The sequence below is a fragment of the Magallana gigas genome, chromosome 5 (genome assembly GCF_963853765.1).
Source record: "Magallana gigas chromosome 5, xbMagGiga1.1, whole genome shotgun sequence".
Lineage (NCBI taxonomy): Eukaryota > Metazoa > Mollusca > Bivalvia > Ostreida > Ostreidae > Magallana > Magallana gigas.
In genome coordinates this window covers 25709096-25732489 of record NC_088857.1, presented here as the reverse complement: position 1 = coordinate 25732489, position 23394 = coordinate 25709096, and the positions used below count along the sequence as shown (strand labels likewise).

Sequence of the window (23394 nt, the reverse complement as noted above, 5' to 3'; positions counted from 1 at the left end):
AGGATAACCCATGAAAGCTTCAAGATTCAAGCTTATTTTCAATAGGGCCCTTAATTTTAATTGTATATAGAACATAGAGAATATATCTACTTCTCAAAGTCATGCACCATGCATGTGCACATCATATGGAGAGGAAAATGTATAATGCGCTGTTTTAAGTACCGTATTTTTCGGGGCATATGTCGATGTGGGGCATAGGCCGAATTGCTAATTTTTAGACAAAATTCAAGAAAAATCCTTAGACTAGCCGAATTGGGGGATAAGCCGATTTTCAATCGATGATTACTATAGTGAAAGTATGACCGCTTATTAAGGAAGTCATCGTATTAAGTATATACTTTCAGAATATCAATGTAGAAAGTCAAAAGAGTAATTAAAGTTATTAAATTTGCTTAACATATATATTTTAAGCAATTTTTAAAAATACATCTGTGTTTTGTGGCTGTTTGGTCTCTTCCGTTTTCGTCGGTGTATCGTTATGTATCGTAATTTTACATAGTGTAAATTTAATTGCAACACCAACCTCCGTGGTTTTGTCTGGTAGAACTAAGCATAATATTTTACCAAACCATTTATATTTTATTAATACCTTATTGCTTAATCTCATTTAATCAAGTTATACTTTGAAAGCTACTTGTAAATACGGGGAATGGCGTCCATTAGCTCAACACGTGGTTTCATATTCAAATAGAGTTATCCCCCGTAATCGCTATGAATGAGAAAACGAAATACCAAACATAAAATATTTAATTTGTGTTCTTTCCATTAATTAATTAAATAGTGACTGCCGTTATGCAGAGAAGTTGTATTGTTAAAAACACAGTTAATGCAATGAAGTGTAACAGTGTACACTAGTCTATGTGCCCCCAGGCTGTGTTTTAGTCACGGGTTTCACACCTTTGTATATACACACGACACCAGAATACCGTTATTTCATCCAACAGAAAATTAATTGTAAAAACACAATGCATTTGATTTATTCTCCACCCAAGACCAGTGATTCCCACGAACGCAGACATGAAGAATTCACAAAAATTCTGTCATATTACATTCTACCCGGTTTCGTTTTCTTTTTTACTACGCAATAATAGTTTCCAGGGTTCATACACAAACGTGGGAAAAAAATTCTTTTGATTGTGATTGTAAAGAAATACCTCGTACAGTACTGTACATTTTATTACTCAAGATGTCTTTACAAAAATTATCAACGGGACAACTATCGAACAATAGTTCAAATGGATGAAAAAAAACCAACCCTCATAATAAACTGATACAACAGTACAATGGATAAAATCAGTGGATTTTATATTTTACTGTTAAATTTTTTTAACTTTGAGTCTAAGAATAGCCGATCCCGGGGGATAGGCCGGGGCTCGCTCATCGGAGAAAAAAAATACCGGCCTATGCCCTGAAAAATACAGTAAAAGGGATCATTTTGAGCTTTCATTATAGTTGCGGAGTTGTAGAAATTTATGAGGCACACTGTATTTGCAGACATGGAGATAAGATTTAAACATTAGTATTATATTTATTTTTGATTTAAAATTTGAACATTTTGCTACATCTTCCTACAAAGCTCTTCTTCTAAAGGAAATTAATATAGTCTAAAAAATGGTCATGGCCATTCATCCCTCTTAAAATGCATATTATTTTTGCCTGTATGTTTCAGTGTGCTTTCTCTTTGTATAGAGCCTACAACAGTAGACAATTTGGTGTGAACCCATCCTCAGTCCCACCAGAAATAGGATGGAACCTAACTGTCGCTGACCAGACACCTTCTCCCTGGGGACAGAGAAATGTCTCACCCTGTTTCAATCAGGCGAATCCATTTCAAGATGACTTTGTTTCTAATGCAGTACATACCACTGCATCAGCTAGTTCTGCAAACAATGACAGATTAAGTGCTAGAAGCTTGCATAGATCTACAGTGCTCACTCCAAATATTTCACCGCAAAGTTCTAAAAGTCCATCCCCAAATAGTTCCCTCAACACTTCATCGTTGATTACCCTTTCACCAATGAATACTCTTCAGCAAAACAAGGACACAAAAAACTCAACATACAGCATGGACCTGGAGGGACTTGATTTTACCACCACCACCACAACTTGTTCAGATCCTTCCAGTGACAAAATGTCCTTCAGCTCCATGACCGAAGAACCAAGTTCTAACAAACAGAAACAAGTATACCCTGATTACAGTCATGTGTTTAATGAAATTCGTAGAAACCAAAATGGAAGTTATGTGCCACAGTTAAATCCTTGTTTTCCTCAAGCCCAAACTGGAGCTTTTGGCTTGAACTATGGATGGAACATGTCTTATCTCTCAGGAAATCAGCAGCAGAAAGTATCTGATACAAACAAGGGCCAACCTTCAACTTATCAGTCTACATTCAGGTCAAACTGGACCTACCAGAGTCCTCGTCCAGCCTACAATGTCTGGGGATATGACCACAGATTACTAATGCCTACAGCCTCCCCTCCCAATTTGCAAGGCTCTCTAACACAAGTGGCCAGTAACAGTGACTTTGACTCTTTGCGTAATGAGTCGGAGACAGTTGAAGAGAGTACAGATGTTTTTCCAGATGACCTAACATCTCAGGGAAAGTTTGAAGAAAAACAGCCCCGTTCAAGAACTTCAAGTGATTTAATAGAATTTGAAGAACCAGAAGAGAAAGAATACATGTCCCTGGATTTATTTGATCCTCTATATTCGAGGACTCGAAGGGAATCCATCATTTTTAGAAGAAATTCTATCTCAGGGGAAGGTGAAAGACCAGACAGTACAGTAAGCGGTTTTGACTTTGCAGAATTAGAAAGACCCCAGTCAGATCTGTACCCTTCTCTTCAAACTGAGACAGAGGATTCAAAAAGCGTGTCGGAGAGATCTTCTGCATCCCTTCAGGGTGAATCCCTGTCAAGTGCTGATGCACTTGAGCAATTCTTCAGATCTAGTCATGTTGAGGTGGAGGAAGAAACCAAACCAGACATTCCAGAACGGCCACCTCCACCTGCACCAAGAGCTTCTGCCAATGAGGTAGTGATGATCAAATTTTAAAATATATGTTTGATTTAACTTTATATAACTAAATTGTTCTTTAATCTACACTGTCTTGTCAGCAAGAAATACACTATATTCTATACAAAGGATGAATTTATTTTCTGTTTGAAGGGTCCGTATGAGAAACTTCACAAGCGTGTGTTTGTTGATGAAGAAGCAGAAACCTTCAGTCAGATGGTGTCAAAGTGAGTACTGTGGTTTGTTCTCAATTTGTTGTGTACCAATTTTTTTTGCTTAACATATCAACAAAATTAAATGTTATTGAAGTATAATTGTAAATACATGTTTAACAATATAACAATTATTTGTATCGGAAGAGCAGTCTTCACAAACTTAGATACAGTACTGATCAGACCCAGCTTAACACTAGAGCAGACTCGGACTAAAGCCCGGGTTTACTTTCCTGGTTTACTAGTACTCTGGGTCTGCTTTTTGAAAACTTGCATGCAGTTGGGTTTACTTTTGGTCCACTCAGGGTTTACTTTGGGTTTAACTGGGATTTGCTTTTGGGGTCCATTTTATGCACCAAAGTGAAGCAGACCAGTCTTTTGAACGGTTTACTCTAAACGAAAGTAAAGACAATTAATGTTTAGTCAAACTGATGTGTTTATACAGTCTACACATGTAATTACATTGTCAAATAAGCTGTCTGACATAAATACTGGTACTTTGTAGATGACAGCAATACATATTCGAATACAAATAGAATAGCTGTCACGAATATTTGATTATTGATGTAATGGTATTCGTTTTAACACTATTTATCTTACCATCTTGCTTCCTGTAATTTCTGCCCCTTGTATACTCCAAATACACATGAAGCAATCCGCTTTTAGGGGTCTACTTCTGATCAGGGTTTACTCTCTGTGTCCAGTCTGGGTTTACTTTGGGTCTGCTCTAGTAAACCCAGAGTAAACCCCAAAAGTAAACTGGGGGTTTAGTTGGGTTTTACTTTCTGTTAGGTTGGGTCTGATTGGTACTGTATGCTCAGATCTGTCTGTTTCACAAAATCATTTTTGGTTAGAATCTTTTATGTTAATGGAAACACTGGGCATTGACTCAAATTTCGTGAAATGAAGGCAGTGTAAATTGTATACTCTGTAAACTTTCTCTCTTTGTATTTAAAAAAATAAGAAAGGTATAGAACACAAAAGCACATAAAACTTTGTGTAGGTAAGCTGTGTGGCCCATGAGCCTCTTGTATTTTCCTTTCACTAAAATGAACCAAATACTCTTCCTATTTATCATTTTTACACTTTATACTAATTCAGTTCTTGAATCTTTTTTTGCAGGTTGAAGTCAAAGTTCAAGTCCACAAACATGAGTGTGAACAGGGGCTATGTTGTGAGTGCGTTCTGTGAGAAGCAGCAGCCCCCCCTCTCTGTCAAGATCATTGTCCATTCGGACTATTCAGAGGAACCCGTTATCTTCACCTGTGACGGTCAGCTGCTTAACTGCTTACAATTGATCAGATTGTAAACAATTTGCAACAATAGTTTGCTGTTTAAAATATCTATCACATCAAAAGAACCCCAAAACATACATGTGTATACTACTCAATTAATACTTGGTCAGGTCCCCCCTATTATCAAAAATTTCAAAAAACTACTCAGTTCTCAACTTAGATTTTTTTTAAGACAAGTGCATAAACTTGAAGTAAAACTATCAGCTTTGAGGCTGATAATTCAAATAAGAAAAGTTGGGGGTGTAAGGCCAGTATACTGTATAAGTACATAAATCTTTCCATATCAGAATATACAGTATAGTCCACCCTATGGTAATGGTTTGTTGTTTCAGTGCATTGTAACGTGGAGCATGTGATAGACAATGTTATATACAACCATCTCCAGGCGGAGGGCTGCAGTTCCAAGGACTTCATCCTGAAAATCTACGACAAGTCAGAGTATTTACTGAAGTAAGCCATGGGGAAAAGAGAACACACTTTAACTTTCCATTATTTATAGAACCAACGAAACACAATATTCATGATGGCTTAATTCTTGGAAAATTGCCTAATCAGAAACTTAGTGAAAATGAAAACACTCAAATGTTACTGAGAATCTGAATTCTAGATTCTTAAAATTTGTGTTTCTAAACATAGTTTGATCAGTAATGAGTATCACATTAGTTTATGTTGAAATCAATACTGTAGAGCTTGTAAATTTTGTTCTTGCATTATTCTGCAAATTGTACTGCCCTGAAATATAAAGATAATACATCAGCATTGAGATTAAATATAAATAGTTGCATGAAAAAGAACAGTTAGATGCATTGTTAGATATTCCTGTCAGCACTTGTTGAAAACGTAGTATATTAGGCATGTACGATATATGGCGGAAAATTGTTTTTCAGCAAGTTGGTGTGTATTTGGATCTTAGTGTATTCTTGAATGTTCTTATTCTTGTACATATTTGTATGACATTTAGGGATGTACTTGATTTAGCAGAAGACACTTTCAGCCAAAAAACGCTAAAAAGAATTCACAGCTAAACACAATACATTTTAGAGTATTTGATTGACAAATTGACTTTTCTGTGTCAGTGACCACCCACTCTCTGAGTTTGAGTATGTCCACAATTGTCTGAAGCTGGATAGGGAGATCAAGTTCATCCTGCAGAGGAAACAGGACATCCCACTTCCATTCCTCAGAACAGTATGTAGTCCATCCATCACAATCATGTGCTGTAAACCAACTTTTATTCGCAATGAGTTTGTTTTGGATTTAACCAGAGATAAACTAGTTTACAGCGACCAATTTTCATATTCAAGATGTAGATTCTTTGGAAAATAATGTAACAGAGACAATTGAGGACTGGATCGAGAGAATAATTTGCAATGATGAGGCTCTTGCGAACCTCACGAAAATTTCTTGCAGGAATAAAATTTGGTTTACTGTTTATGTATCTTAAAATTGTACAGTTTATGACCGTTCAGTGTTCAAATAATAATCCATGTCTTAAAACTGTAAGAAAATAACCCATGGAAAACGTTCACTGTTATGATCTTTTCACAGATAGATGATGACGAGCAGTTTTTAGTGTTTCCCAAGGATTATGTGTCCCAGACTACAGGATGTGTATCGCAGTAAGTTCCCTTCATAACTCTTCTTTCATACAGTGAGACACACAGCACATCATCATCTCAGAAATGTGTACTGTCACATTGATACCCAATGCTCAGTGCACCATTGTTGGAAGTCAAATATATTCTCCTATCCATCTACTTTTTGTGTTCATTCACTTCACGTCTGTAATTTTCATTATTAAAGCCAACACCATGATAATTAAAGCCGAAAGTTTCCATCCTTTTATGAAGTGACATATTGATTTGTAGTTTTTCATTGATACATTGTCTCCGTACTTGGAGATTGGGCCACTTATGTCACATACTATACCTACTTCTTTGTTCTTTGAAAGTATATTCTTTATTTTCATTTTAAGTTAAAGATCACAATACAGATGAAACCTGTCAGTGAATAGTTCCTAGAGGAAATGAGAGCAAAATTAAAAATTCCATGCTTTTTTGTGAATAGTTTTGTTAAGTACACTGTATTAACTATTGGTAAATAAAACAGAAAGTATGAATTGCATAGCAATAAAGATAAAATAGCAGTTAATCTGTCAATCATTTATTATAAAAGAAGGAAAACCACTCAGAAGTATCATACATGTATATGTAGGTTCCTCTATTGTCTGTTTTCTGTTTGAAGGACTCAGCTAGAGACTCTGATGAACACATTTAACAAAGAACTGGAAAGTTTGATGGATCACATACTGAAGGTAGGAAGGAGTACCAGTGGTACAATCTGTGTACCGTAATCCTTGGAGTTGTTACAAGTTTTGACCCATGTTTAATAGATACTGTAAATTCATTTCACATGAATACTTAATTCCATGATTACGCGGCTATGCTAAGGCTGTCCAAAGCTAAATTTATATCGAAAAATGATACTATTTTAATTATCGAAAAATAATTTTACCGAGCGAGTTTCTTTAAATTTTATTACATAAATTAACAGTGACATCCAACACTATATTTGATGTATTTTTGTGAAGTCATATATCTCTCTTAAGCACGTGACAGGTGTATTCTAACACGGTTAATAATGTATAAAAATCGCATCGGCACAAGTGAATAATGACATTAAATCAAAAATATTTTTATGAAAAATCCTTCGATAAGTAATGTATTTTGCAGTTTTTGCAGGGGGTTCATATAAATATTTCGTTTATTTGAAATATTGTCAAAAGATTTCGCACCCCCATCGAAATTAGGCACATTTTTACCTTTTAAACTCGATTTACACAAAATCGGGTCAATCGGTAGGTTTCCCCCAGCAAGATTCACATTGGTTCTTATTTTCTCTCCCGATTTCACGTAAAATATACTAAGATTGTTTTTATCTTTCACTTGTGTCAAGCTGTTTTTTATATGCATATACATATCACCATTCATTAGATTACACGTAGCAGGGGGAGTCTCAAAACTATTAGTTTATGAATAGTTATTTACCTGTTACGAAGCTTTAAAACTGTTGATTTTTTTATACTCCATATCGGTGATTTTGAATTTAGTATCACTAGTATTTACAACAGTGTCTATGTAAAGGAATGAAGCGGTTTTATTATGCACAATGAATATCACTTATTACGTTACGATACATTCCCTAAGAACGATCGAAAGGAATGCAGATCATGACGTCAAAGTTAACTATGATGTCATATCTTATGAAGTACAGACAAGTGACTTTCTACATATCGCTGTGAAATTAATTGGGCAGCCTTAACATAGCCGCGTACGTCAAATTGTATTAAATCATGTGTATGGTATATGAAATTTCAAGCACCAAATTTTTGTAATATTTTGTGTAGTTCACAACTGTTTGAAATTAAAAAAAAACCCAAGATATTGAGATCTGTGTGAGTTTCTTCTTGTGATTTTACATTGATATTAATTCCTTGCATTTCATTAGGAATCTATGTTAATTGTAAATCAATAGTGAACTATCCATGCCTCGTATGTTGTTTCACGTAGAACAATGGCAGACAGGTACATGTGACGGGACTGAGCCAATCGGTGAAGGCTGTATGTACCTTACTGGCCAACATTCAGACCATTGAAGTGGCCCGGTCTCTGAAGAGGGCGGAAGACATTGTAGAACAAATGCTAGAAGTCAGTCAATTTTATCTATATAAGGAATGAATTGAGTTTTAACCTACATATTTTACATCAAGTATATCACAACTTTGGACAGTTTACACCTTTCTATAAACCTCAAAATGTATTGAATGATTGAATGTGTATAAGATTTTAATGTAACATCAAGCACGTTTATACATTTTGCAAAATTGTATATTGTGACATCAGCAAGTTATGTTATACAGTGAAGATGAATTTGAAATGTTTGCAGTTATCTTGCTGACAAATAAAAGCTAGTTTACAGTTGTACATGTAAGTAGGTTCAGTGACTGTTTCATTAATCTGCTGGTTTTTTTCCCTGTGTAGAATCAAAAGCAGCAAGGTCTGAGTTCAGCTTTTAAGGGAACACAAGAAGCTATCAGGTAAATGCCTCTTTGATAGAAAGTATTGACGTGTATACAGATAATAAAGCAGCCCTTCGTACACTGGACACATCACAATGTATGTCATATCATAAGCTACTGCCACGGCACTGACTCTCTTAAATAAGTCGAACTCCTTATTATGATTTATTAACTTGCAAATACATATTTACATACAAATAGACTTGATTTCATTACACAACACATACTAGCCAGATAAATTATCCAGATACATGTATAATGTTTACTGTGGTTTTATCATTATTCTTTGAAAACTAATTTTCATGATTTCATTGTTGAGTTGATCCACAAAATTAAATGTCCATTTATCCTTGAAACTGTGATTTCAATAAATAGTGAAAGTGGATGCCCACAAATATTAATGAAACCACAGTATTTGCTTGTTGCAACTCAGAAAGTTTAAATGGTTTAAAGCTTAAATGAGCCCTAGCTGTCTGTTTTATTAACAGTATCTGTCTGTTTTATTAACAGTCTATCTGTCTGGTTTATTAACAGTGTATCTGTCTGGTTTATTAACAGTCTATCTGTCTGTTTTATTAACAGTGTATCTGTCTGGTTTATTAACAGTGTATCTGTCTGTTTTATTAACAGTGTATCTGTCTGTTTTATTAACAGTGTATCTGTCTGTTTTATTAACAGTGTATCTGTCTGTTTTATTAACAGTGTATCTGTCTGGTTTATTAACAGTGTATCTGTCTGGTTTATTAACAGTCTATCTGTCTGGTTTATTAACAGTGTATCTGTCTGGTTTATTAACAGTCTATCTGTCTGTTTTATTAACAGTGTATCTGTCTGGTTTATTAACAGTGTATCTGTCTGTTTTATTAACAGTGTATCTGTCTGGTTTATTAACAGTCTATCTGTCTGGTTTATTAACAGTCTATCTGTCTGGTTTATTAACAGTGTATCTGTCTGGTTTATTAACAGTGTATCTGTCTGTTTTATTAACAGTGTATCTGTCTGGTTTATTAACAGTGTATCTGTCTGTTTTATTAACAGTGTATCTGTCTGGTTTATTAACAGTCTATCTGTCTGGTTTATTAACAGTGTATCTGTCTGGTTTATTAACAGTGTATCTGTCTGGTTTATTAACAGTGTATCTGTCTGTTTTATTAACAGTGTATCTGTCTGGTTTATTAACAGTGTATCTGTCTGTTTTATTAACAGTGTATCTGTCTGGTTTATTAACAGTCTATCTGTCTGGTTTATTAACAGTGTATCTGTCTGGTTTATTAACAGTCTATCTGTCTGTTTTATTAACAGTGTATCTGTCTGGTTTATTAACAGTGTATCTGTCTGGTTTATTAACAGTGTATCTGTCTGGTTTATTAACAGTGTATCTGTCTGGTTTATTAACAGTGTATCTGTCTGTTTTATTAACAGTGTATCTGCCTGGTTTATTAACAGTGTATCTGTCTGGTTTATTAACAGTGTATCTGTCTGGTTTATTAACAGTGTATCTGTCTGGTTTATTAACAGTGTATCTGTCTGGTTTATTAACAGTCTATCTGTCTGGTTTATTAACAGTGTATCTGTCTGGTTTATTAACAGTGTATCTGTCTGTTTTATTAACAGTGTATCTGTCTGGTTTATTAACAGTGTATCTGTCTGGTTTATTAACAGTCTATCTGTCTGGTTTATTAACAGTGTATCTGTCTGTTTTATTAACAGTGTATCTGTCTGGTTTATTAACAGTGTATCTGTCTGGTTTATTAACAGTCTATCTGTCTGGTTTATTAACAGTCTATCTGTCTGGTTTATTAACAGTCTATCTGTCTGGTTTATTAACAGTCTATCTGTCTGGTTTATTAACAGTGTATCTGTCTGTTTTATTAACAGTGTATCTGTCTGGTTTATTAACAGTCTATCTGTCTGGTTTATTAACAGTGTATCTGTCTGTTTTATTAACAGTGTATCTGTCTGTTTTATTAACAGTCTATCTGTCTGGTTTATTAACAGTGTATCTGTCTGGTTTATTAACAGTCTAGCTGTCTGTTTTATTAACAGTCTATCTGTCTGTTTTATTAACAGTCTATCTGTCTGTTTTATTAACAGTGTATCTGTCTGTTTTATTAACAGTGTATCTGTCTGTTTTATTAACAGTGTATCTGTCTGTTTTATTAACAGTCTATCTGTCTGGTTTATTAACAGTGTATCTGTCTGGTTTATTAACAGTGTATCTGTCTGTTTTATTAACAGTGTATCTGTCTGGTTTATTAACAGTCTATCTGTCTGGTTTATTAACAGTGTATCTGTCTGTTTTATTAACAGTGTATCTGTCTGTTTTATTAACAGTCTATCTGTCTGGTTTATTAACAGTGTATCTGTCTGGTTTATTAACAGTGTATCTGTCTGTTTTATTAACAGTGTATCTGTCTGGTTTATTAACAGTCTATCTGTCTGGTTTATTAACAGTGTATCTGCCTGGTTTATTAACAGTGTATCTGTCTGGTTTATTAACAGTGTATCTGTCTGGTTTATTAACAGTGTATCTGTCTGGTTTATTAACAGTGTATCTGTCTGGTTTATTAACAGTGTATCTGGCTGTTTTATTAACAGTGTATCTGGCTGTTTTATTAACAGTGTATCTGTCTGGTTTATTAACAGTCTATCTGTCTGGTTTATTAACAGTGTATCTGTCTGGTTTATTAACAGTGTATCTGTCTGTTTTATTAACAGTGTATCTGTCTGGTTTATTAACAGTCTATCTGTCTGGTTTATTAACAGTGTATCTGTCTGGTTTATTAACAGTCTATCTATCTGGTTTATTAACAGTGTATCTGTCTGTTTTATTAACAGTGTATCTGTCTGTTTTATTAACAGTCTAGCTGTCTGTTTTATTAACAGTCTATCTGTCTGGTTTATTAACAGTCTATCTGTCTGGTTTATTAACAGTGTATCTGTCTGTTTTATTAACAGTGTATCTGTCTGGTTTATTAACAGTCTATCTGTCTGGTTTATTAACAGTGTATCTGTCTGTTTTATTAACAGTGTATCTGTCTGTTTTATTAACAGTCTATCTGTCTGGTTTATTAACAGTGTATCTGTCTGGTTTATTAACAGTCTAGCTGTCTGTTTTATTAACAGTCTATCTGTCTGTTTTATTAACAGTCTATCTGTCTGTTTTATTAACAGTGTATCTGTCTGTTTTATTAACAGTGTATCTGTCTGTTTTATTAACAGTGTATCTGTCTGTTTTATTAACAGTGTATCTGTCTGGTTTATTAACAGTGTATCTGTCTGGTTTATTAACAGTCTATCTGTCTGGTTTATTAACAGTGTATCTGTCTGGTTTATTAACAGTCTATCTATCTGGTTTATTAACAGTGTATCTGTCTGGTTTATTAACAGTCTATCTGTCTGTTTTATTAACAGTCTATCTGTCTGTTTTATTAACAGTGTATCTGTCTGTTTTATTAACAGTGTATCTGTCTGGTTTATTAACAGTCTATCTGTCTGGTTTATTAACAGTGTATCTGTCTGGTTTATTAACAGTCTATCTATCTGGTTTATTAACAGTGTATCTGTCTGGTTTATTAACAGTCTATCTGTCTGTTTTATTAACAGTGTATCTGTCTGGTTTATTAACAGTCTATCTGTCTGGTTTATTAACAGTGTATCTGTCTGGTTTATTAACAGTCTATCTGTCTGGTTTATTAACAGTGTATCTGTCTGGTTTATTAACCGTCTAGCTGCTGGTTTATTAACAGTCTTGTTGTCTGGTTATTAACATTCTAGCTAACTGGTTATTAAAAGTTTGTGCTGTCTGGTTTATTAAAGGGGCATGGTCACGATTTTGGTCAAAAATTATTTTTTCGATTTTAATGTTTATAATGCTTCAGTAAGGCATTTTTAATTGGCAACCAAAATTTGAGTGTCATTTGTTAAGTTATAAGCGAGTTTCAGAGCTTACAATTTCTCGCTATGTAAACAAAGCTTTTGTTTACATTTTGAATGTTGAAGTAAAAATTCTAGTTTTAGGTCTAAAATGAATGTGTTTATGGTTAGGAACTGTTTATTTATGCTTAAAAAGAATAAGAATATAGACAAATCATCTTGAAAAAGATTTTTTACTGGTTCATTGAACCTATGTAAACAAAAACAGGGCACGAGCCTTGTTTACATGACGAAGAATTGGGAGCCCTGTATCTTGCTTAAAACTCATCGACGGGCACCCAAATTTCATTTGATCATTAGAAATGCATTCATAAAGCATTGTAAATAATAAAAACAGAAAAATGAAATTTGACCAAAATCGTGACCATGCCCCTTTAACAGTCTAGTTATCTGGTTATTAAGGGTATTGCTGTCTGGTTTGTTAACAGTATTGTTGTCTGGTTATTAACAGTCTAGCTATCTGGTTATTAAAAGTTTGTGCTGTCTGGTTTATTAACAGTCTAGTTATCTGGTTATTAAGGGTATTGCTGTCTGGTTTGTTAACAGTATTGTTGTCTGTTTTTTTAACGGTTTATTAAAGGTATTAATGGTTATTAATAGTCTATCTGTCTAGTTTATTAACAGTCTTGCTGTCTGGTTATTAAAAGTCCTGCTGTCTGGTTTATTAACAGTCTAGCTGTCTGGTTATTAACAGTCTATCTGTCTGGTTTGTTAATATAATTGTTGTCAGGTTTATTAACATTATACAGTTGTTGACTGGGGTAGAGGGCAACAGTTGATCTGTCGGACCGGCTTGCAAACTGTTGCCAAAGGCCGAAGGATCAACTGTTGCCCGAGACACAGTCAACAACTGTTTTGTTATACCCCTTCTAATCAATAACACGTTTTCGCGGAATGTGACGTCACCGGTCAACAGTCTTTTTTAACAGTCGATTTTAACAGTTCCAATCCAACAGTTCCAGTCCAACAGTCAATATGCTGGACTTTTTTTCGTATAGAGTTATATAGTAACTGTTTTACAGGGGTATAACAATATACAGTTGTTGACTGGGGTAGAGGGCAACAGTTGATCTGTTGGACCGGCTTGCAAACTGTTGCCAAAGGCCGAAGGATCAACTGTTGCCCGAGACACAGTCAACAACTGTTTTGTTATACCCTTTCTAATCAATAACAAATACAGTAACACTTTTTTGTGGAATGTAACGTCACCGGTCAACAGTCTTTTTAACAGTCGATTTTAACAATTCCAATCTAACAGTTCCAGTCCAACAGTCAAAATGCTGGACTTTATTCATATAGAGTTATATAGTAACTGTTTTACAGGGGTATAACAATATTGTTGTCTGTTGATTGTTTATTATCAGTCTATCTGTCTGGTTTATTATCAGTCTTGCTGTCTGGTTTATTAACAGTCTAGCTGTCTGGTTCGTTAATATAATTGTTGTCTGGTTTATTAACAGTATTGTTGTCTGGTTTATCAAAAGTTCTGCTGTCTGGTTTATTAACAGTCTATCTGTCTGGTTTGTTAACAGTATTGTTGTATTGTTTGTTAACAGTCTTGCTTTCTGGTTATTAACAGCCTTGCTGTCCAGTTTATTAACAGTCTAGCTATCTGGTTATTAAAAGTTTGTGCTGTCTGGTTTATTAACAGTCTAGCTATCTGGTTATCAAGTGTATTGCTGTTTGGTTTGTTAACAGTATTGTTGTCTAGTTTGTTAATGGTCTAGTTTTCCAGTTATTAACAGTCTATCTGTCTGGTTTGTTTTATAAAACAGTCTAGCTTGCTGTTCTTTTAACAGTCTATCTGACTGGTTATTAACAGTTTTGTTGTCTGGTTTATTAACAGTCTATCTGTCTGGTTTATTTTCAGTCTTGCCACTCACTCCTCCCTGGTTCAAGAGATTCAGGAGGTGCTGGAACAACTGATGAAAGCAATCAATCAACTGGTTAAAATGTACTGCACTGCTTTCCATACAGACTTCATGCTGGGATCACCAGTCAAAAAGAACTGGAGTAAGATAGCATTCCCTTCATTTTATACAACAGCCCAATTTATTGTAAACTCAATATTTGTGCAATGAATTTTATACCCTGGTATTTAAAAAAAAAGTAAAAATATGAAGATGATTTACCATATGCATTACAATTTTATGGTATTGAAAAAAACCCATCAGGTACTTAGTGTTGTACATTTGATGTTACCTTTATATTATATAAAGCCCATGGGCATCAGGTTAAAGATCAATTTATAAGATCTAGTATTTCAGGTGAAAAGTATGCAACAAAAGTTGAAGATGATTTCATTCTACACATTGCCACGGCTCATAGAATACCTGCTGAATGGATTCAGAGGTCAGTTAAAGTTAATGCAATGAATGAATATAAAGAAGGATGTGTACAAGACAAGATTTATTTTATTTTATTAGTTGTTTTCTTCAAGATTGACTGAATCAAATTATCATGTAATTCAAAGAAAAAATTATATGTGGAGTCATGTGAATGAATTTAGTGAAGCTGTCATATTCAATAGAAAAACCAGCATAATATCTAAAATGAGATCTGAACAAGTTTTAAAGTAAGGAAATTTGAAAGGATAATTATGCTTCCAATCTTTTTTAGAGTTGGTTGGGGTGGGTTAAGTATCTTTTGATTTCATTGGCTTTTTCTTCCTACCTAGTGACCCAATTTTTTTTTAAGTCTTGAAAAACAACTACAGTTACTGTTATTTTAATTATAAATAAAAATTTGGCCTTATGTAAATTAGGTTTAGAATGTTCTGGCAAACAGTACTTCTGTTTCTCCATAGGTATGATGAATACAGAGTGGTATGTTCCCTTCATCATGGCAGCAGACAGATCGGAGAGGATGTCGTGTCTCAGACGACCACCAATCAGAAGGAGCTTTGTGATTGGTTAAACTGGGATCAGTGGTCAGTGTCTATATGTGTACCAAATAGCTGGCTGCTAATTTTGGTTAACTTTTCCGTTAATACCAAGTGGCAAATTTTAAAGTTGTCAGAATTAAGTTTTTTAAGACTTTTATAGAGGATTTAATTAGCAAATTGAAAATTAAATGTCTTAATTTAAAAGTAAATGAAATAATTATTTTCATTTGATCACCAAATTTTTATTGACCAGATACATACCTGCACTTTTATTTTATATAATCCTATCCTATCCCATTGTGTATTAGTTCTATCGTATCTTGCATGTGTAATGCTGCATTGTTAATGTACAGATTTGAAAAACTAGATTTAATCCTCTATGTAAGTAAAGGAAATGAAAGAAAAATTTCCATCTTCCCATCAACCATCTTAGAAAATCTTTAAAAAAGCAGAACAATTCTGCATGCATACCTGATATCACGATTCTCTTGTAGGTTGAGTTTTAAGGATGTGTGTGTCAACAAATTACCCAGAGAAACTCGCCTCTGTGTTACTCTGTGTGGACTGAAGGGTATACAGATCACGGGGAGCCCGGAGACAGCCAGGGTGATAATGGCATTGGGTGGGGTCACCATGCAGCTCTACAACCAGAAAGGGTATGGACTTGATATTTGAGAAGGCTGGATGGCGGTCACCATTTATAGGCTATATTTACCTCCTTTAGAAATCTTTTCTCACTCTATCATTCCAATTGTAGCTATTTTTAAACAGCTATTCCTGCAATCACATAATCCTAAAATCAGTGTTTAAAAAAATTCCAGTTAACACATGAAATTCTATATTAATTTTTAATGGCTTTTAAACTGTTAGGAAATAAATTAGAATATTGACATGCACAAATCTTTCCCTATAAATGTATGAACCTATGGAAAAGGAAAAATGTTAATTTTTGTGTGAACTTTTGAACGGTTCCATTAAAAGAATACATAACAAAACTACTGTAAATGTCATCAATCCCAGGTGTCTAAAAGATCCCAATTTGCTGTGTTATTATCTTTCATGGTGGTTTTAATTTTTTGGTTAATCGATTTTTCTATTATGTGTAATGTAATAAATTTTATCATTTACATTTCTAATGAGTATTGAAAATTTACATTATGATTATATTATTTTTCATTTCTCTGCTTTACCTATTACTAAATTCAGAGTAATAAACTTTATTTATTTATCAGAATATTTAAGTTAAGAAACTGTCCTTACCCCTTTAATTGACCCCAGAAAAATAGCAACATCAGTCTATAATTATTATTGATGCACAATATTCACTAATATTTGTGGGAAAATGTAAAAATAGGAACATAGTGAAATTAAAAACAGTGTAATGTTTTCTTTGTCAAAAGTTTAATTAAATTTCTTAATCAACTGTAAAATGTTTACTCATTGAACAAAGCCATTTTAAACAGAACACTTTAAAAATGTACTACAGTGCAAACATTTTAGATTTTGTACTACGTACATCATCACTCTCAGAAAGTGGTGAAAAACCACAGCATGGTGATCCAGAAAATCACTTCAAGTTCTGTAAAATTAACAGTATGAAGAAAGAAAAAAGGAATAGTATCTAATAAAGTGTGATCACATTTTTGCAGGTACCTGATTCAAGGCAGCCAGCTAGTTCCCCTGCAGATGAACATGCCTGCTGATCCCTTCAGTCCTTACTGCTCCGTCCTCGGAACAGACACAGTGTTACTGCAAGTAAGATCAATATAGCTCGCCTTCAGATGTATTCACATTGAGATGTATTGAACAGTATGTGTTCATGTTGCCATTATGAATCACTGTTTAATTGTAGGTAAATCTGCCTGATTTCGGAGAAGACATTGTATTTCCAGATGTTCTTCCAACCAGTGCAAAGTATGCAGCTATTATATCTTTGGAAAATTCGTGATTTTTTTCTAATTTCAATACTAACAACTGTTCTAAAATATGTACTTTGTAAACTTATAGTCAGAAGAGAGGATTTGATCAACTTTTGCCTGAAATCCAGGATATTGTTCATGGAGTTCTGGAGAAAGATTGTATCTCGTCGTGAGTACAAGTACATGTATACAGCCATCTCAGATTTCTCATCCAGGCATAGATTGAATGTCAGTGGACACTCAGATTGTCTCTTGCCCATAGATACTGGTGATAATAAAATCAAATCACATTTGGCTCTCTAGGGTGTCTCACTAGTATATGATAAAAATCATACTTAACTTTTCCTGGTTTATCTACGTTAGTACATTTAGATGTACCGGTAATACTGTAAACTTTTATACTAAGAAAATATATTTTAAGATACTGTATATCCGGTAATTTCTGCAACGATCTAATTTTCGCTTTTTTCTTGATCACTTTTACATCACACAAAATCTGTTGGTATTACTCTGAAATATTACACAGTATTGTTTGCTAAAAGAAATTAAAAAATTTTATATTGCAAAAAATGACTGATGCAAATGAAAATAATGCACATTTCCCCATTTTTGCAAATTTTGTGACACGAACAAAAAACTGATATACAGTACATTTACAATAAAAGTATTAAATATCTGTGCATTTAGTGTGTACCCATTGATATTTCTTCTATTTGCACATTAATTGATAATTTCCTTGCAAGACAAATTTTAAATCTCGTTTGATTGACAAGACAAATGTAAATTTCCATAGATCCTGCTATACATGTAGCATGGGTAAATAAAATGATTCACGATTCAATATGTAAAGATTTTCATAAATTGACATTACAACCAAATGTGTATTCATCATAGATCTACTGACAAAGAATAATTGAAAATAAAGTAATGAAAAATTGTTTTAAAAAATAGATTTGTTATTCATATAAAATCCATTGTACCGGTAATGTATAGGGATTTACCCAGGGTTGTATTCTCTGCTGCTTCAACCAAATGAAGTGTATATTGAATCTAGATGACTAACATTACAGATGTCAGGCTGATGAGCTGGAGATTTTGTGGAGGTACCGCCACTACCTGTATCAGCATCCTCAGCTGTTACCATGGATACTGCAGGGCAGCACTCAATGGGATTACTTCCAGCTGGCAGAAATAAGCGGTTTGCTGCGGGACTGGTCCACTCTGGAACCCATGCAAGCTTTGGAGCTTCTGCTGCCACAGTAAGCCAAGCAACCATTTTATTATTTAAATAATGTACAGAATAAAAAATATATGTAAAAATATTTACATTGTACGTATACTTTTTAAGTAAATTTTACGAAAAGCTAAAGCATTTAAAAAACCATATAACACGGAAGGGGAGCATCAATGTTAAATCATGTGTTTTATATTAAAGTCATAAACATTTTAAGTTGTTCAACAATGAAATTGTAAACTTTGGACGTTGTTTAGCTGGCGCAAGATCATATTAAAGAGATTTAATGAAAGTTAAAGTAAAATATTCCATACCCTAGATTCCCCGACACTAGAGTCAGAGAATTTGCTGTGAGCTGTTTGCATAATGTTAACTCAGATGAGCTGGTGGACTTCCTACCTCAACTGATACAGGTAAGTTTTAAAATTACTAACACTTCAATACCCTACTTTAACACACCTTAACGTAAAAGATGGAGAAAGTTTAATTATATATATAATACAATGTACAACATTGCTTTGTAGACAATTAAGAATTATTTTTTTATGTTCAAAGGTTTTTTTTTTCTCTTAAGAATCAAATAGCCTGTGATATAAACCTTCCTTATGAATTGGTAGATTTGATATTCATTTGGTTTTTTATGAGAATCATCACATCTGCTGACATGTCCTCTAACAAAATATTATCCACATAATTTGTTCAGAATCTTCCCAAGGATCTCTCTGTACTTCAAAATACTGTAAGCGTATTCTATGTATATTTAACATGTACAATATTCAGCTGAAAAAGTTTTTACAACAAGTTAGTGTAGTTTTGAATTGGTGTATTTCCTAATGTTGTTATTTGCATAGTTACGTACATGACTTGTATTTAATTGAGAGTTAGCAATGTTTTTGATTTAGTGGCAGTAGCTTTTCGCAAAAAATGCTAAAAGTAATACATAGTCAAATGTATTACTGTAAACGTACTACATTTGGCGGTGTATTCTATTTAGCGCTTTTGGCGGGATGCGCCCTCTGCTAAATCAAGTACATCGCTAAATGGGATACATCTATGTATAAGAATAGTCACATTCAGGAATAAGCTAATTCAAATCCACGCCAACTTGTTCGAAAACTAATTTTCGCCAAATATCGTACACGCCAAATATAATATGTTTACTGTAACTGGAAACTACTATAGTTGCTGATATAAATAAACAGGCCTGGGAGTTCATTTTATATGCATAATTTTAGCAATACTCTATCTATTTGTTAATGATACGTTTATCATCTTAAAGGCATTGAAATATGAGAGCTACCATGCCTCTCCTCTTGCCTGGCTGCTGCTAGAACAAGCCTGTAAAAGTGTCCGGTTTTCTCATCAATTCTTCTGGTAAGTGAACAATTCAACAGAACAGAATTTTGGCATCCTGTCTAATATGTGAACCATCATAATACAAACATTAATGGCTCTGTTTGGGATACACATATCAGATAATATACAACTTCAGATAATGTTTTGATGTAGTAATGCTTTTAAGTGTTAATGAGTGGGAAAGGTCATTTTACAAAACAGATGTAAGAATTTACACAGGGTTTTATCAGTATGTTCCATGCCAACTTTGTATGCATGCAGCAGAGGTTTTTTTTTTTCATTTTGAAATAATTTTCACTTATTTTAAAGGTATACTGCTATGTGGGGCCCTTTTAAATTGTAAACATGACATTGAAGACTGATTAAAAGTTTGTCATGGTTGTTCTGTAGTGCTTACCCTGCTCTGTTGTAGGTTACTGAAAGGTACCGCAGCTCAGGACACCGCTTACAAGCGGCGCTATGAGCTGATGTTTGTGGCATTGATTAATGTGTCCGGGGATCCGCTGTACCAAGAATTCCGTAAGCAGGAAGTGCTGGTTAAAATTCTAACCACCATGGGCGAGAAAGTACAAGCAGCCAAGGACAAAGAGGTCAGTGCTAAAAAGAAATCCTTACGCTGAAAATCTGAAGAAAGTGTGTAGAGTTACGAAGTTTTAGTTATTGGAACTTATGAATATTCGACAAAGACTTAATCTTTATCCCTGTTTTGATGTATATCCTTTCCATTTCAGAACACTTTAAAAAGAGAGTCCCAGCATATACAGGAGTTCTTTGAGGAACGCGGTAGTTGTCTGTTACCCTACGATCCAGGACTCTGCATCACCGGGGTGGATCTCAAGGTTAGACAATAAATGTATTACTTAATCCATAAATAATTGTATTCAGTTTTAAAACTGATTACCGTACACGTAAAAAAAAAAAAATTATTTTAATACATCAGCATTTTAACTGCTGATGGAAAGCTTTTAAAGTTTTTGCACCCCTCCTATATTCTTGAAATTAGCTATACAACACAGCTTTTATTTATTTATTTAGTCCTGCTCTTACTTCACATCGAATGCTGTGCCTTTGAAGTTGGTTTTTAAGAACCCTAACATCCGAGCAGATCCCATCTATGTCATGTTCAAGGTGAGGCAACATGTTGAGTTAAATAACTATGAAGTAGTGTAGTTTTACTATTTTCGGTTTTAGCTCTACTGAATCAAAATATCAAGTGAGCTTTTCTGATCACATTTGGATGGTCTGTCTGTTTGTCCATCTACTTGTCCGTCAGTCTGTCTGTCCGTCGGTAACAAAAATTTCTGTCACATTTTTCTCAGCAATTATTTATCGTAGATGCTTGTAATTTTTAACACACTTTTTGTTTAGGCATGCCATATTGTGGGATATATTTTTGTACCAATCGGACGTCAACTTCTTGTTAAATGACGACTTTGTGTATTTTTAGCCAAAATTTTCAAACAAATTTTCGTCACATTTTTCTCAGCAACTATTTATCGCAGATGCTTGAAATTTTAACACACTATTTGTTTATAGGCATGCCATATCGTGGGATATATTTTGTACCAATCGGACATCAACTCCCTGTTAAATGACGACTTTGTTTATTTTTAACCTTAATTTTCAATCAAATTTTCGTCAAAGATTTCTCAGCAACTATTTATCGCAGATGCTTGAAATTTTAACACACTATTTGTTTAGGCACGCCTTATTATGGGATATATTTTTGTACCAATTTGATGCCAACTTTTTGTTAAATGTTGACTTTGCTTATATTGCATATTCACATCAGAGCGGGGGTATTGGCCGCTCACAGATATCTTGTTTGTTCAAACTCTGACCCCTCTGACTTATACAGGACAATGGCTCTTTAAATTTTATGAATTAATACAATCATGTAATACTATACAATTATAGCCTTTTAATGAGGTCAATATATGGTTTTATAGACCTGATGAGAGAATATTGACCTATGACAAAGTCTGATCTGAGGTTGATAATACTCTCATCAGGTCTATAAAACCATGTACAATGTGTACGGTATTTTCCAATATCAAAAGGATATAATTGCTTTGTTTAAAAAAATCAAAAATCAATTTTTTTTAAGGCTATAACAGTAAAATATTTGGTTCATAATTTATTGGGGCTGATTTTGCTATTGTGACATCACAATGTCATGCATGCCAAACACAGTATTTTGTTATGAAAATGTATTCTTACTATAGTGAAGTTTATAAATTTTCTATTTTAAGGATAGTAAGATTTATAACAGAATTTATAGCACTATGACAGCAATCGACCAGTCATATGCGTTAGGAAAATACAGAAATTATTTAAACAATAAAATGCTTTCTTTGGGGATTCATTCGGGATATGAAGGTAGCGACATTGCAGAAAAAATACATAACCCGCATGAATCATCAAAGAAAGCATTTTATTGTTTATATTAACATCTCTCTTTTAAGTAATTTATAAATTGATTATGAAAAATAAGTAAAATTCTCTAAATTACTGTTAATGTACATAAGTGCGTTAGCTAGAAGAAACAGCCGAATTGTGTCCTGTGAGACATCATCATGATTACTTCGTGCAGTCCGTGATATTTTGTAGGTCGCTGTAGGTTTCAACTAATCGATAAACAGGGCGTGTCAATTTCAGACCTGTCAATATCTTCTCAGTTTCAGCCGCTGTAGATTTCGACCAATCAATAAACGGGGCGTGTAGATTTCAGTCTGGCTGTTTCTATAGAGCTATGAATTAACTATAAGTTTTCGTAAGAAATAGAGGGAATAATTCTAGGTAGATGTAAATATATAGTAATAAATGTTCTTGTTGATTTGTGTAGGTTGGAGATGACTTGAGACAGGACATGCTGACCATGCAGATGATTAAGATCATGGACAGGCTCTGGCTGAAATCTGGTCTGGATCTTAAAATTATTACATTTGCTTGTCTTGCTACGGGACCTAAAAAAGGTATGGGTAAAATAGTACCATAAAGTAGTGTGTATAATACACACTTTTTTTCAGCCGAAAATTTGATCAAAAGCGGGGGTGTGTATTGTACATAGGACAAAAATTTCACCCCATTTTTTCAAGGCGTGATTCTTGATACCACAGGAGTAGTGACAGCCGATATTGTGTATTATGCAAGTTGTATGAGTGTATACTAAATTTACTGTGTCAGAAATACCTTATTCATAGATTTATTTCCATGTATTGAAATATTTATCGTCTCTCAACACTATTCCTTGCATCAAACGCGTTGAAATATCGCCAGACTGAGTGTATTCGCCATTGCATAATCAGCCACCGGTTGACTTGGCGCTTGGTCAATGTTTGCTTAACAATTTCCGGTGTCAGAAGCATGCACCTGTCTTGTGTCAGACTTGACAGAGTGTTTTCAAGTGCACAAAGATAAGCAATTATTATGACTTTATTTAACTTGATTACTTTGAGTCCAGT

The 23394-nt window shown here is 34.0% G+C and overlaps 1 protein-coding gene across 5 annotated transcripts in view; it reads left to right on the top strand.

Annotated features, from left to right (window-relative positions):
* LOC105340044 (phosphatidylinositol 4-phosphate 3-kinase C2 domain-containing subunit alpha) overlaps positions 1–23394 on the top strand; it is a 46027-nt gene that overhangs the window by 5335 nt on the left and 17298 nt on the right. For all 5 annotated transcript variants that reach the window (XM_034457671.2, XM_034457660.2, XM_034457665.2 and 2 more), the window contains exons 3-25: positions 1690–3034; positions 3170–3243; positions 4351–4499; positions 4856–4973; positions 5600–5711; positions 6072–6142; positions 6768–6837; positions 8093–8230; positions 8564–8619; positions 14408–14550; positions 14805–14889; positions 15344–15466; positions 15916–16077; positions 17071–17176; positions 17274–17335; positions 17429–17509; positions 18411–18599; positions 18894–18987; positions 19854–19948; positions 20343–20520; positions 20662–20769; positions 20966–21058; positions 22776–22905. In XM_034457671.2, coding sequence (XP_034313562.2) covers positions 1690–3034; positions 3170–3243; positions 4351–4499; positions 4856–4973; positions 5600–5711; positions 6072–6142; positions 6768–6837; positions 8093–8230; positions 8564–8619; positions 14408–14550; positions 14805–14889; positions 15344–15466; positions 15916–16077; positions 17071–17176; positions 17274–17335; positions 17429–17509; positions 18411–18599; positions 18894–18987; positions 19854–19948; positions 20343–20520; positions 20662–20769; positions 20966–21058; positions 22776–22905 — 3782 coding nt within the window. The remainder of the gene's footprint in view (positions 1–1689; positions 3035–3169; positions 3244–4350; positions 4500–4855; positions 4974–5599; positions 5712–6071; positions 6143–6767; positions 6838–8092; positions 8231–8563; positions 8620–14407; positions 14551–14804; positions 14890–15343; positions 15467–15915; positions 16078–17070; positions 17177–17273; positions 17336–17428; positions 17510–18410; positions 18600–18893; positions 18988–19853; positions 19949–20342; positions 20521–20661; positions 20770–20965; positions 21059–22775; positions 22906–23394) is intronic.